The sequence below is a fragment of the Pavona decussata genome, unplaced genomic scaffold, assembly GCF_977016875.1.
Source record: "Pavona decussata unplaced genomic scaffold, jaPavDecu1.1 SCAFFOLD_174, whole genome shotgun sequence".
Lineage (NCBI taxonomy): Eukaryota > Metazoa > Cnidaria > Anthozoa > Scleractinia > Agariciidae > Pavona > Pavona decussata.
In genome coordinates, this window is record NW_028145585.1 from 213,620 (window position 1) to 228,810 (window position 15,191).

The following is a 15,191-nucleotide window of genomic DNA, read 5'->3' on the forward strand; positions in this document are numbered from 1 at the left end:
ATGTGACATCTAAATCCCGCTAACTTCACTTGCCGCTCTCGGGGTACTGTCGTTTAAAGACCACCTTTACTTTAACGGACGTCGCCGGTTGAATGCAAATAGACCCACTCATATAAAAGTGGACATAGAAAGTTGCATTCCAGGGATTCATTTGCAATATTGTTGGTGAACATGCACTGAGGCCATAGGAAGTGAAGAAGACTGATTTTTCGCAACTAGGTCGGTCTTTATACCTCCGGATACCTCCGAAACGAAGTCGGCGATCCCCCGTTTTTGGCATTTCTGCGTTTTCGCGTGAACGTCGTTAAATGGTAAACATGGCTTCAAATACAATATTTATATTGGAAATCCAGGCGATGTAATGGAACAATAAAATTATTTTAGCTGTCCGATCAGTCTTGCATGTAATTTTACGTTTTAATTGAACCAAACCATAGCAAAATGTAGAATGGCTGTTTAAATGGAATGTTTGAACGTGCAAACGTTACGGGACCCTAATTAAAAAAGAAAAAAAACTGACTGATTCTACAGATCAAATTTCACATTTCCAACCCCGATTTGACGACTGACAGAAGCCAGTTTCTGAAAGCCACTCGATGGGGAGCGGAACCTGAACAAGAGAACCTGCCGAACCAAAGGAGGTCAGTATTTTTGCATGATACAAATGAATAAAACCCTCAACATAAATTTATAGATTCTGTTAATTTTAACTGGAGTCCAAGAGCTTTTCACAAGAGGTTGTTAACAGCACTGCTGGCCTTTGGTCAGCAAACTTTATAGAATTTTACAGAAGCTGAGAAGGACAAGCATTTTCTTTGACCGCGCTCTACCCTGTTTTAGTGGTCAGCAGTGATCAGGAGCAATTTATATGAAGTATTTACCAACCATTTCCAAGATGGCGCCTTTTGCAGATCTCAATGTTGCTTTTCTCAAGAACCCACGTGAGACCGAAAACCTTGTGTCTAAAGCTGTCAAACTTGGCTTTGAGACTATTGCTATATGTAAAACCTTCCACTTAAGAAAGGAGAAGAAAAAAGGTCAGGACGCTGATAAATTGACTCCGATAAATTGGGACGATTTTCCAGCAATACAAGAGTTGAAGAAAAGTCACCCGAAGTTGAAGGTGTACTCGCGGATTACTGTACAGGTAGACGAACAGAGCCAAGTACACCAACTTTCCAGTGAAACAGTACAATCGTACGACATCTTAGCCGTTCAACCAGCGACAGAGAAGCTTTTTCAGCAAGCTTGCAAGACGCTAGAAATAGACATCATATCACTCGACATGAAAGACCGTCTTCCATTTTACTTGAAATTTTCTACAGTCAATGCAGCGATCGAACGAGGAGTGCATTTCGAAATAATGTACTCGCCCGCCTTGAGGGACCCAACTCAGAGGAAAAATCTGATTTCCACCGCTTTAGACTTGGTTGTTTTCGCCAAAGGAAAAAATATCATTGTTTCCAGTGGAGCAGAAGATGAGCTAGATTTCCGCGGACCTTATGATATCATCAATCTCGGGCTCTTGTTTAATTTTAATGAGGAGCAATCGAAAGCTGCTATTACCAAGAACTGTAGAGCCGTCTTGTATCATACTGAGGCCAGAAAAGGCACTGAAAGGTCTGTTATTTCAGGGAAAGCTGTGACTAGGCCGACCATTATGGAGACAGATACTGGAGAGGATCTTTCTACTGAAGATAATGATGACGATAAAGAGGAAAATGGGAGCAGTGCAGGTAGTAACGAGGAGGATGATTATGAGCCCCAAGAAAAAAAATCAAAACTTGAATGATAGTTCACTTCATGTTACTAAACAACCAACCATTGACTGTCATTTCAAGGAGGACTAAGGAAGCAACTAGTTTAAGGACGGTGCCTACTATTGTTACTGTGCATACGTTCTGCGCATCTCAAGATACTCGGGTTTCCTATGGGTGGTGCCTGCTAATACAGGAGAATTTTTGCGCAGTTTAAAACTATACGGAGAAAACAGAACGTAGCATGTGCTCTTGGTATCCTAAAAGAAAATTGGGGATAACCATGCATTTTTCAGAGATAATTAAGCTTCAATTAAAAAGAAAATCCCATACATTGCTTTATATTTTGGCACTTTTTAGAAATACTGTTGCTTGATTATCTCTGAAAAATGCATGGCTACCCCCAATTTTCTTTTTGGATTCCAATAGGCCTTGCTAAGATCTGCTTAATTTCCCGCATAGTCATTAACCGCACAAAAATACTTCTTTATTATTAGGCACCGTTCTTAAGCCTTTTTTGTTTCAATAGCTAATTCACTCAAGCAAACATTGGTTCACTTAAAGCCTGCAGTCCTGGGCATTGTTTTTACCAGAAAAAGCATCCCTATTTACCACAGGTACCCCAAGCTCTACAAGTATTTATTTGAAGCAGTCCCTTGGAGTTATAGTTCAACCGTGTCTTACTAGAGTTGTGAAACTAAAGCTCCAAAATTGTTTCAAATTGACCGAAAAACCAACCAAGACACAAGAGGACAAACAAAAGAGTTCAGCATTGAGAATTTTGCCTATTAAACAAGACGCCTGAACCGTTTACGCGGTATGTTTTGGTCGATGCAAGCATTGCCTTTGCATGGCTGATAACCACAATTTGTCCTCAAAGCATAATGTCTTCACGGTAAACTCCAGAATTTCCACGATTCAAACCATCAAGTACTTCTTAGAAGTTATTCTTTCAAGTTACCTTTTCGAAAAGTTGTGTTTTCTTTCTGAAAGAAGCGTATTGGAGTCTTGAAAATTTGTGCATGAACGTGCATTTCAGTCACACGTTCATGCGCTACTGCAATTTGATGACTTTATGTAAGGGGTTAGGATATGTAGCCAAAAATTTACAGTCTCTGTCAGCAAGTCTTTGGTGGTCTACTGGTAAGGTTCTCACTTAGAAAACTGACAACGTGGATTTTACTCTCTTTTTTTCTCTTTCTGAGAATAGTGTCTTTATTATGTTTCTCCTTGCATTCTATAATTCATTGAATCAACTCATTCATTTGGAAATTTCCCAACAAATGAGCTGGCTAAGGCAATGTTATTCAGCCACAAAACATAGAGGATATTACACGGCGGCGCAAAGATATGAATTTTATTTTCAAATGGTAAAAACAATATTTTACGAACAAGTGCAGCGAGTAAATATAGTTTTTAACACCAGAAAATAAACTTCAAGCCAATGTGTAATTTTTTTTTTCTCGTACAGACAAATCTATTGCTTGCCTTTTTTCACCGGCTGTTTGCATAAAATAAGGAAATGACGTCATCAATATCCTCACTAGGGAGGATATGGAAAATACGCCACTCGGGTCCCGGATGTAGTGTCGTATGCATTTTACGAGTGGTGTATTTTCTAGTAAAACACTTGTGTCTATATAATAAATGGATATATATCTTGTCATAACCAAAATGTGTTTGTATGGATGCTTTTGTGGAGAGTCTTCTGTTTTCGCGTTCATGGGAATAGGTTTGAAGTGAGGGGGCTGAATGTCTGAAGTCTGCCTGTTAGCTGTTATGGAGGAACAGGGGTATGATATTCATTGTATTTACCAGCAAGCCTGTGTTGTAGGAAGAACGAGCACTTTGTTTTGAAAGTGCACTCCCACATCCACCTCCTATGCCTATGTTTGCATGTGAAGTGAAAACCAGGCTTAAGTGAGCAGAATTTGTGTCTTGCATGCATGTCAAGTGCATCCTCGGAGACCCAAGGCCAGTCAGTCGGGAGGGGCGAAATGGCGCGACGAAAGTTTTCAACAACCGGCGAAGGAGACCTTCTCCTTCGCCGGTTCTTGAAAACTTTCTTCGCGCCATTTCGCGCGCCCCCGACTGACTGCCCCTGGGTCTCTGAGGATGTATCAAGTGTTGAAGATATGATGCCTATATTCAGGAGCAGGGAATCGCACAAGGTGGCTTGTTATTGGAGCGCTCTTTCTGTCCAAGATATTGGCAGCTCATCATAGACCAATAGATAATTTTATTGGAACAATATAACCCACTGATTTTCATTAAAATACTTTGGGGGAGAGGGGGATGGCAGAAGAGTAGAAGAGGGGGTCATAGAGGGTTTTCATGGCAGCCATATTGGAGGAGCAAAACAATAGAATGATTTCCGTTGAGAAATCAATTTTATTTTTGCAAGTATGTTTTATTGTTTTGTACCTCCAACATGGCTGCCATGAAAGCACTCTATTGTCAGGCACTGTGAAGCTTATTTTGTTTTTTAAAGCACATAAATGGTGTTGAGATAGATTATTAATATTTTTGAACATACGCAGTTGCTTCTGCAGCCAATCTGACTGCACAGTTCAAATCATCTGGACCATGCACAGAGCAGCAGACTGATAGGGTCCTTATTACACAAGCACAGTTGATGTCAGCCATGCGTGAAGTCCAGATTTATCTTTTTTGAACGAATTTTTTTCTTTTTATGGGAAAGAGAAAAATAGTTTTACATCTGGACTGACTGAAGCTTGGTGAAATAAATTTCCATTCTTTTGTAGTATAGCTGTTGAGAAGGTAGCCTACCGCACAGTTGTTTTCAGGGCAGTTTTACTCTCCCCATAGAGTAAAACGCTGCCCCTGAGGGGCTATTGAAAAGGTTAATACACAAGCGGTCATGCATCAGCCAGTCATTTCAGTAGTGCCCCCCCCCCCTCCCCCCTTGGACATAAGGAATTTTTGAGAACAAACTGGCAAATGCTCCGCTACCAGGACAAACAAGCCGTTCAGATGCCCCGAGGTACTTGTTGATTTGGTTTGTTTTTGAGCTTACCTTCGTTTTAATGAAAATTAATTCAGACCAAACTAGGTCTCAAACATTTTTTTACCAACCATCATAATTAAACGCTACGTAATATAACATTTGAGTTTTTAAGAAAAGATTTCCTTTTACTAAATCGTATTGTCATCCTTTGTAAACAAGAAATTATTCAATGCTGAAATCTTAATATAAAACCACCCCTTTGATTATTGAAAGCCAAGATAAAAATAACCCACAAATTAACTTTCCATGGCTAAACAGAATAAAAAGTTTGAAATTCATAACAAAAAATGGAAACGGAACTGCTCCCTGTCGTTCAGCATAAGTTAAACGGAAATACATTTTTTTGCAATTAAGTTAATACCGTATACTGTGATTAGATACTCCCTTGCATTTTATTGTATAGTCGCATGTTTTTTCCTTTGTAAGCAATATTGATGTAAGAAGTTTCTAAATATTTTTTGCTTTCACTTATCGTGCCTTTTATGTTTTAAGTGAAATGTAACTTTTTATTTTCGTTCTTTTTCTTTGTTAAGGTATTGTAAGTGTGTTTCTGTACTTATGAATAAAGTGTGCAAAAAAAAAAAGGTCCCAGATAAGTCTTATTTCTCGTTATCTTTCTTAGACGAAGGTTATCACAAATTTATTGTCTCAATCCTAGCAGTATGCAGGATGTTTGTCCCATGAACCTAGTTTAATGGCCTTAGCTCCCACGAGTCTCGTGCAGCTCAGTGGTAGAGCATTAGAACTAAATCGGAAGGTCTTAGGTTCGACTCCTGATAGGAGCACTCGGAATTTCTTTTTCCGAGTTTGCCTGCGTCATTCAATGAATAATACATTATTCTTCTTTATCGTCTTTGTTCAGGAACTTATCGTTGGAAGGAAGGGAGTGAGAGTGCTCTGACGGGTAGGCTGATACCCGACCCCCGGGGGCGGACAATGTGAAAAGTGCCCCACTAATGCCCGAGTTAAGCAAGAGCAATCAATTACATGAGTTAACTACTTGTTCAAACATGTAGGCTATGAGCATTAAGAAAATGATCATCAAAGATGAAATGTCTTGATGTGTAAACAATTCTCCCAACTAGGCCATAAGGAGTGCATAGAAAACATCCAAGACAATATGCATGTTGAAATTGGGGCTTCTGAATGTGACAAACGACGGACCATATTTACATGTGAAAGGGTTCTCGGGTTACGGTTGCATTTTAAGTAAAATTATTTGAAGAGCTTTTGACTCAAAAAAATTAAAAAAGCGATTTGGTGACATGAAAGACTTAATCGTAAGGCGGGCCGGCTCCACTGTAGTTTAAACGTGCATATTTCCTCAACCCCCATCCCCCCCTCCAACCCTCCTCTGCCAAACCTCGTTCCCAGGGCTTTTTCCTTCTCCGCCCCCACGAGAAGGGAAAAGCCCCGGGAACGAGGTTGTCCTCTGCCCCGTCAATGGAAAGTACGCTCCAAGGTCCCTAAAAATTACAAAATTCTAACAACTAAACAGTTTCAGAATTTTGTAAGTTTGAGAATGTTGTAATTTTCAGGGATCGTAGATACTATTTTCGATGTTAAAAAGTCTTTGAGAAGCGTAAACTTTGGACAGTTTTTGGGAATCTCAATAAATTCTTTTGAACCAAAGTTATAAACAGTTAACCTGACAATCAAGTGAAAACTGAATATAAATTACTGTTAAAGTCGCATTCAAGATGCCAGGTGTTTTTCTCTCATTGACTTTCTGCCAAACTCCATCTCCAAAGTGCTGAAACTTTATAAAACTCCTCCTCCAGACGCTTCTGTCTCTTCTTGTGCAGTTTTTCTCTCCCCTGCTACTCTTCCTTGCTGTAAGGGTCTCAAATGCTTCTCCAATTCCTGCCCATAGCATTTGCAACTCAAGAGCTTGACAAGGTGCTGTCTAAACCGCGCGCTGGTAAAGCTATAGACAACCGGATTAACGCTAGAGTTGAACATCGCCAACAGAATGGTGACTTGATGAGTGGCACTGTGCACCATCTGATTTGGTAATGACTGAGCCAAGAAGTACATAACGAGGACTGGAACCCAGCAAATGACGTAGATTATGCTGACGGCGATGACTGTGACTGTCGCTTTCTTCCTTGACAATATGGCCTTGTTCTTTAAAAGAGAAATTAACATCGATGTTATAGCTGTGGTACAGGCATTTAAACCAACAAAAGTCGATTGTAGACCTAGCTTTTTACTGGACCCTTTCAAATAGTTCGAGAAAAGGCATCAACCCAGTCCAGGAGTAGCCTCCTACGGAGACGTTCTTTTGACTCTCTCTACACTACCAGTCCTGGGAGTTTCTCAGTGTTTCTTGAAGATGATCTTAATCATGATTTGACGTTTGTTTGAGTAGGAAAGACTAAGGCGTAAGGTTAGAAACCACTTTAAAATGTAACCGTGACACATATACAAATGTTCAACTCGATTGTCGAACATGCTAAAATAAAATAAATATCCAAAATGTAGTCGCGCATGAATTATCAGATCACTTTTACAAAATCCTACAAAAGGTTTAACGTGGTGCACATTAATCATGTGTCCAAACGTCTACAAAAGGATTAATGTCGTGAGCATTTGTTATAACTAGGTTTCTCCAAAGCGTTTGTTTTTGGCTTCATGGATGAATCAAACCTTTGTTTTCAAGCAAACGTTTATTATGGCAAACGACCATAGCCTTAAGGCTGGTTTACACATGCGATTTTTGATGCAATTTTTGTCGCGATTTCCACGGCGAATTTTGTCGCCGCCAAATTGCATCAAGTTCCGAGCATGTTCGAAACTCGGGGCGACAAAGCGCGATAAATCGCACTGAAATCGCAGCCGGTTTACACGCGCGATTTGAAGTTGCAACTTGGCGGCGACAAAAATTGCAGTGGAAATCGCGACAAAAATTGCATCAAAAATCGCATGTGTAAACCGGCCTTTACAGACCGAAACGGAAGAGTGTCAGAAATGGATGGATTAACCTCCAACCTTTTGCATGCTAGAGCTCAAACAATTTTCTAGTTTTTTTTTTTTTTTTTTTTTTTAACAGCTTTATTGACCATCACACATGTTAAATACAATAAATTAAACAACCAGAAAGAAATTAAAAATACGTGAAAAGTGATAAGGTCAAAAGGGCAGGTGCGAACGGGACGCGAGGACCCATGCGAGGCACCTCCCATGACACAAATAATAATTAAAACACAAACAACCAAAAGACGCTAAAAAAACTAGGGATGGCAGGAGCAGGATCGTACAATTGACCAGGTACAGGGATAGAATATGTCGAAGTGAAGTCAGTCTCAATTGGTGATCTTTTGAGCTTTGGTTTTTGAACACCCTCAAAGGGACACTGCCACGAAGATTCCTCTATGTTTTGATCGAAACTACTCAAATGTTTTACCTGTTTGCTAACATCAAATTGCTCTTAAAGCACCGAGAAGAAAATATTTCTAAGTGATTTCCCATGGGAAGAACAAAGTATAATCAGCTTTTTTTGCGATTTAACGAAAATACACGTGAAAAACTTGAAAAACTTTTTCTCTATATTTAATCTTGGCCATCCGCCGCCAAAGATGATTAACACTAGTTTCTGTGTAGTAGTAGGGTTATTGTTAACAAAACTGAACCATTGCTTTAACGTTCCGTCGATACAAATATGTCAGTTTTTTGGCCATTCAAAGTAACATCACAAATCGGTGACACTGGCCCTTAAAATCTCTTTAATACTCACCGTCGATGCGGATTGCACTGCTGGAGTTGTTTCAAACCACAGTTTGTGAACAACTCTTGTATAAAGATAACTCATGATGCTGATGGGTAGGGTTCCCGCCACTACACTCCACCCTAAGCTATAAATGATTGGGAGAGTCGTATCAGACCACTCTTCGCCACAGGTCCCTAGGTCGTCCCTGTAAGTCACCGCTGCGAAAAGAGGAATGTTCCAAAGGAACCCTGCAAGCCAGCAACCGCCGATAATGAGCTTCAGTTTGGCGTTGGTGAGCTTTGATCGACTGGTTAGCGGCTGTACCACTGCGTGATATCTTTATCGACAGACCATACAGCAAAGAGAAAACAGAAACAATAAAATAATTAATATGATGGTTAAGATTCATAACAATAAGAATCGTTCTGTAAAATTTCCTCCCGGCTTCGTTGATCAGTTTTTTCTTAGGAAATACTTAGCCACAGCACGCGCAATACCATTAACTTGTTCTTCTTTATCTATACTTGTCACATACATGTAAAACCTAATCCGCTAGAGTTTCAAAGAAAGCGTTCACAAGTAAAAAAGAAATTCATTAGTTGCAGGGGCGTAGCCAGGATTTCTAGGAGGGGGGGGGGGGGGGTTCCAAATTGGTTCCAACGAAAACGGTTGATCTAAAATCCTTACATTACGTGCGTACAAGACTTTGGCGTTTACGCTACGCAAACAGAAGACGCCTTGGTTGCCGTTGAGCGAACGTGTTTATCACTTCTTCGATATTTATTTCTCGGTGGAAATTGATTTTCATCAACGCCAGCCCAGAATTTTTTTAGATAAAACTAGTGAGCAGCACGTCTGCGAACTCTTACAGTTGTAAAACGATTTATTTTCTCCTACGCGTTTCGTGTGACTAACGCACACCTCGTCAGGGAGTTTTACAATACAACATAAGTGACCTGTGTATATACCTACATAAAAGACTAAAATAAATTTTACATTACGAAAAACCGCACCTACGCTAACGGATTTAGATGTACGAAACAGGCGAAAAGGTGTGCAAGGTGTGACATATTATGTGCGTGACATAATTTTGGGGCCCATAGTTTTAGCTAAAACTGTGGGCCTTTTATGTAGGTATATATATAGGTCACTTATGTTGTATTGTAAAACTCCCTGACGAAGTGTGCGTTAGTCACGCGAAACGCGTAGGAGAAAATAAATCGTGTTACAACTGTAAGAGTTCGCAGACGTGCTGCTCACTAGTTTTATCTAAAAGATTTTTGCTCTTGTCTCCGAAAATGCAAGTGAAACGCATTAAATAGATACCACAATGACGTTCACTGTACTTATTGCAAGCATAGAACAAAACGAAGAATTTCAGGAATCGAGAGTCCATTACACTCTTGCTGGGATAAAATCACTGTTAAAAATAGGAGATATGAGAGGTTGGGTTCCGGAACCCCTGGAACCCTCCCCTGGCTACGCCCCTGAGTTGGGTAATGATTCGGCTTTGAATTTATAAAGTCTTGTGCCCACTGTGAAGAGTATACACAATGTTGTTTTTTGGTGTTTAAGACTTACTGAACCTTAAACATGGGCAGTGCGATTTTAATGTACAACGTTTATTTCTCTGAAACCTGCATATATTTACCTTTCTACTGAAATTGCAACCAAATTGCACACCGACACCAGCGCTGCAGTCCACGCCAATGTTCCTCCAGTTATGAACTTGCATAGCAACAAGCCTGCAGTACCAGTGGGGTGCTCATACATGGGCCCAATTACAAACTGTACAGCGACGAACACGGCCACTACCATGTCAGCAATGGCCAGGTTTACCATGAGCCAGTTTATAGGGGTTCTCATGGACTTGTTTAAAAGCACCACTAGGATCACCATTGAGTTACCAGTGAGATCCATGAGGACCATGAACGAGAAAGCTATTCTGAGGCCTAGGTATTGCAGAGATAACGTCATGATGGTATGTTCTGCAAACGAAAGTAAAACTAAAAATGGATTAGAAATAAATAAATAAATGACAAAAATATATAATAATAGGTAAAAGAGTGCAAAGACTGAACCACAAACACATCTTCTTCTGTAAAGAGACTTCTCAGTTACCGAGACATAGAGATGTTTTAGTGATAAGCTTAGTCGAAAACATCCAGAGCGCCACGCCACGTATAATTCACAGCAGTGTCTAGATCGGTGAAAGAAGTGTTCGTTTGTTCCTCATCTGCATGCTTTCAATGACAATAAGGGCTTTTAAGATACATAAATTTCAGTTATTTTCAAAACTCCAGCAAGAAAAAAGAAGCAAAAGCGAGTAGCCCGTAGGTAGTGAGAGCTAATCTAGGTTAGCCAGACCTACAACTAATAAATGGTGAAATCAATATTATTATATTTGTTGCAATCAAGACATTTAGAACGATACAAACAGAATTTAGGGAAGGTAAAGAAATCTCGAGGAAAGCAAAAAATCTGAAAAATTAATGAGTTGTAACTAATAAGCTAGACCAATTTGCTGTATTATAATAAGCGTTTTGATATAGTCATTTTCATTTGCCAAAATATCGAAGAGAAGCCGGTGAATTTCTCCTTTGATCTCTTTCTTGGGAAATCTCTTATACGGCGCGGTATCTCATTCCACAGTCTTACGCCAAATGGTGAAAAAGAACGTTTACGTATTTCTAATCTATAGAGTTTTGGACGTAAAACTTTCCAGAGTTGGATGACCATGTGTTGTATTAATGGGCGCTGGAGGTTTTTTTGAAAGAGTTTCAAGATGTTCCTGTGCATTTACAATGAAAAGAGTACCCCATGTTTGCTGAAAGTTTACAGCCCATCGAGCGACCGATGGAACGACAGAGCGTGTTACATCTCCGTACATTACGAATGCGCACATTCACGAGTTAATAACTAGACTGATCTGCATGATAGACAAAAACCATTCAAATGAATTTCCAGAGAAAGAGCCTTTTAATAAACAATATTGAGAGTATATATTTGATTTCTTAATGTATTTTGGCAGAGTTTTATCAGTCCTCAAAAAATTTGTGATAACATGAGAGCAGTTCACGTCGAGGGCATTACAAACAATAAGATGTCCGTCAAGTAAAGTTTCATATCGGAGAGTATCATTTGACAATTATTCCACGATCGCTCGTTGGATATGAGATGACAGAAAGCCAACAAGGCGAGCAGCGCCAAATTATCTATTAATTATATGTTACAATCTAAATGACATGCCAAGTCCACCAATATTTTCCAGGCAAGCATGAGAATAAGTAAAATAATATTTTACAGCATAAAGTAAAGTAAGTAATCACATAACATTTTATGTTATATATAAATAAAGGAATGCCTTTCAGTTTTGGGTTTCTTACCAGCTATTGGTTAGTTCTATAATATATTTAATTTGTAGTTTGGATGAGGTTTGTCGATCATTGTAGTTAGACTTGCAGATGGTATTTCTGATTATATGAAGAGGCCGTATTTTTTTCTCCGTCAGTAAACTTCTTTCGACCGACTCATATTTAGGCCGTTTATATTTTTATTCTCCTTTTCACTTTTCCTTAAAAATTGTGAGTAAACAGTTATTTTTATAACAAAACCAAACCAAACAAGGCAATAAACAACAACAACGACGACGACGACCAAAAATACTAATAACAACGATATTTGATTCGCCTCCTAGCAGTAGCTGAAAAGCTTTATGGAAAGTGTGGTCACCCAATTCAGATTTAGTTTATATCCCCGGACATCACTCGATCTTTTGTTATTTTTGACATCAACTGTCGCTTCCAGATGGGACTGGGGTACTGCGCCTTCTGTCTCCAGAAGGCCCCGCTTGTAGATCTACTTTCCTCTTTACAACTGTCTTTTTGCTCCGAACGAACGAACCACAACGACCCTAAACGGACAAGGATGCAAAGTGGGTAGCGGCCTAAGTTGGAAAGACGAAATATATCCTGAAAGATCCAGTGCAATTAACATTTGAAATAGAGGGTTTACTTACCGCTTTTGACAGCTGGTATTGAAATATTGCTTTTAGTTGCCAATTTCAGGATTTCTGTTTTCTTCGTGCAATTCGATCACTGGCTTAGCTAGTGACTCACGTACTTATACATCCAAACATTAATATTCTGTGAACTCATCATGACGAACACCATTTAAAATGATTGAGGAGGAGGAGAAGCTGAACGTGGGCACAATTGTTTGCTGATAAAACGAATAAATATTTAAAATGTTCGTTTTTTAAATAAATAAACGCGAAGAAAGCTTTTATCCGAGAAACGGTACATCTTTCAGAAAAAAGTAATTGGAGCAAATCTGATTCTCTAGATTTCAATGGTTTTGCTCAAGACGACTCAGTTGGTACTGTGTATTTTAACTGAATCAGGTTTCTTTTGTAATTATATTTTTACGTATGAGTTAAACAAGTATTGTAGAAGAAAAATACACAAATAAAATCTTTAATGTATGGATGTCACTGACGTATGGCTTGACAATTCGAAGTCAATTTACTGCTCTGTTCAGAAATATTACCTTACAAATTAATTAAACATAAATATTACTTGTTTCCTTTCGACATAAGTTATATAAACGTACATTCGAGATATCTGAAAACTTCGGGATATAAGCAACACTTTTTGTCAGCACCTTTGTTAGTTGTCCGCGAAAAATAAATAAAGACAGCTGCTCAAAAAAAAAAAATTACATGTAATTTTGCTTTTGTAGGAAAGTTTAAATCAGGGAGTTGTCAGTTTTGTTCCACAGCAGCAGTGAAGAGAAGTTATCCCCGGGGCTAACTAATGGAAAATCTTCCATTCGTTGTACGAAAAACGAAGCAAAACGCTCATATCTATAGAAATAAGTCATATTTAACTTGTATGTTAAACAGAATCAAGCTGTTTAAATCCCGGCAGCGTATCAAATTTTACACGGCTTGTAGCTTGTCATTTTAATTTTATTTTGAAACAATTCTGTCGAATAGTTCCAGGAACGGCCAAGGGCGACGTTGAATGCCCTCATAAAAATGCCTCGAGTTTGCAATTTTTTTAATCTTTAAATTGTTAGAGCGTTTGGGTTCAAAACTGCCAATAGATACCAAATTCTGTTTTGAAAAAAAAAAAGTGGTAAGCATTCGGCATTACAGAAAAGTAGCTATCATTTTGCGCTCAATAGCTAATAATCGAATGGTAACAATTATTTGAAGCACAGAGTCAATGGACTGCTGCATCCGTGCTTGAAATCAGAATAGAAACGACGAAAAAACTCACCGTCCTAGTTGACTGATCGATCCTTCCTTTCGTTTCCAGATATGTACCAAGATGCAACACGGATGCACGTACAGAACTAGTATAAAGCCGTTTATGCGCTAAGCAGCCTTTTGTTACATTTCGTTGTCACTGTATGTTTCAGATTTCTTAACCGGACAGAACAGTCGAAAGCGTTAACCGTCTGCTCTCTCTAAGACCCCATGGACCCAGAGTGTGCCCACGTGACCTTAGGGCGAGGAGATAGCTGACCCTTCAGATTTCGTGTTGCACTTCACAGTCTTATGAGGGGGGATGGTGCAGCTATGAGAGCACTCGCCTCCCACCAATGTGGCCCGGGCTCGATTCCTGGACTCGGCGTCATAAGTGGGTTGAGTTTGTTGTTGGTTCTCGTCCTTGCTCCGAGAGGTTTTTCTCCAGGTACTCCGGTTTTGCCCTCTCCTCAAAAACCAACATTTCCAAATTCCAATTCGATCTGGAATCTGAGGGCCACAGGTTTGTCAGTCGTAACAGACTATCAAGTGTCACTCTCGTTAAACAAATTTGATTTGATTTAATATTTTGAAGGCCCCCTTTTCAAAGTAATTCAGTTTCATTCGTTTGCATGGCACAAGTTATCATTTATGCCACCCTTTATCAGTCAATACAACGACCATAATAATAACTTTATGTTACCAAACAGATGCCTAATCTTTGGCGAACAAATCGTGGCCCATTTTCTTGAATTCATAGTTTACCATAGCAACAGTATAACCTTTTTTTAGCTTTAAGTGATTATAACTCAAAAACGACTGAGCTGGGTATACTCCCACTTTTTTACTATGGAACTGTGACCAGCATGTTCCGATATAAGCCTTTGCAAGTTTAACAAAAATTGCGAGGAGGGGCTCAGAACCACCTTATCCCGGCCAGGATCGGCTCACTCCTACCAATCTCCAGCATTGTATGGCAATTCCATGACGGGATGGAGAGAACCATCCTGTGCAATGATGTAAGTAGGACCTTTTGACACTATCATCGGTATAAAGCCTCACTGTATGTTTGCGCATGTTCTTACACTCTGTGTGACTGTTTTTGCCGTCCTGCTTAAATACACCTATGCTTCTACATCAGACACGAAAGGTATCAACCTCCAACGGCACAAGATTGAGAGGAATGTTCTTCAACTCTTCCAGGCTCAGGAAAAAGCAAAAGCTCCAGATAAGGTGCTCCGCCACCTTCTGTTTGCTGATGATTCAACCGTCTTCCTCTTGTATAGAAGAAGTTCAGTGGTCCTGGATTCAAGTCCCGCTCTGACCACTTGGATCTGTTTCGCGGTAGCCTCGTTTTCAAATCCAAGGCCACGCTTTGTGCCAAGCCAACTGGTTTGTCCCCCACCAATTTGGATTTTTTTAAAAAATGTTATGTTCATCTTGCAC

The 15,191-nt window shown here is 39.5% G+C and overlaps 2 protein-coding genes across 2 annotated transcripts; one reads left to right on the forward strand and one right to left on the reverse strand.

Annotated features, from left to right (window-relative positions):
• Window positions 1–888: 888 nt before the first annotated feature.
• LOC146463815 (ribonuclease P protein subunit p30-like) lies at window positions 889–2,251 on the forward strand. Its single transcript, XM_085083963.1, has one exon. The coding sequence runs from the start codon at window positions 896–898 to the stop codon at window positions 1,790–1,792; it is 897 nt and encodes a 298-aa protein (XP_084940089.1). The 5' UTR covers window positions 889–895; the 3' UTR covers window positions 1,793–2,251.
• Window positions 2,252–6,300: 4,049 nt separating this feature from the next.
• On the reverse strand, window positions 6,301–10,471 carry LOC146463816 (neuropeptide receptor 22-like). The gene is made up of 3 exons (XM_085083994.1): window positions 10,146–10,471; window positions 8,522–8,831; window positions 6,301–6,912 (listed from the first exon to the last, which is right to left on the reverse strand). Exons 1-3 carry the CDS (start codon window positions 10,469–10,471, stop codon window positions 6,547–6,549), a joined length of 1,002 nt encoding a protein of 333 aa, XP_084940120.1. The 3' UTR covers window positions 6,301–6,546.
• Window positions 10,472–15,191: the final 4,720 nt, after the last annotated feature.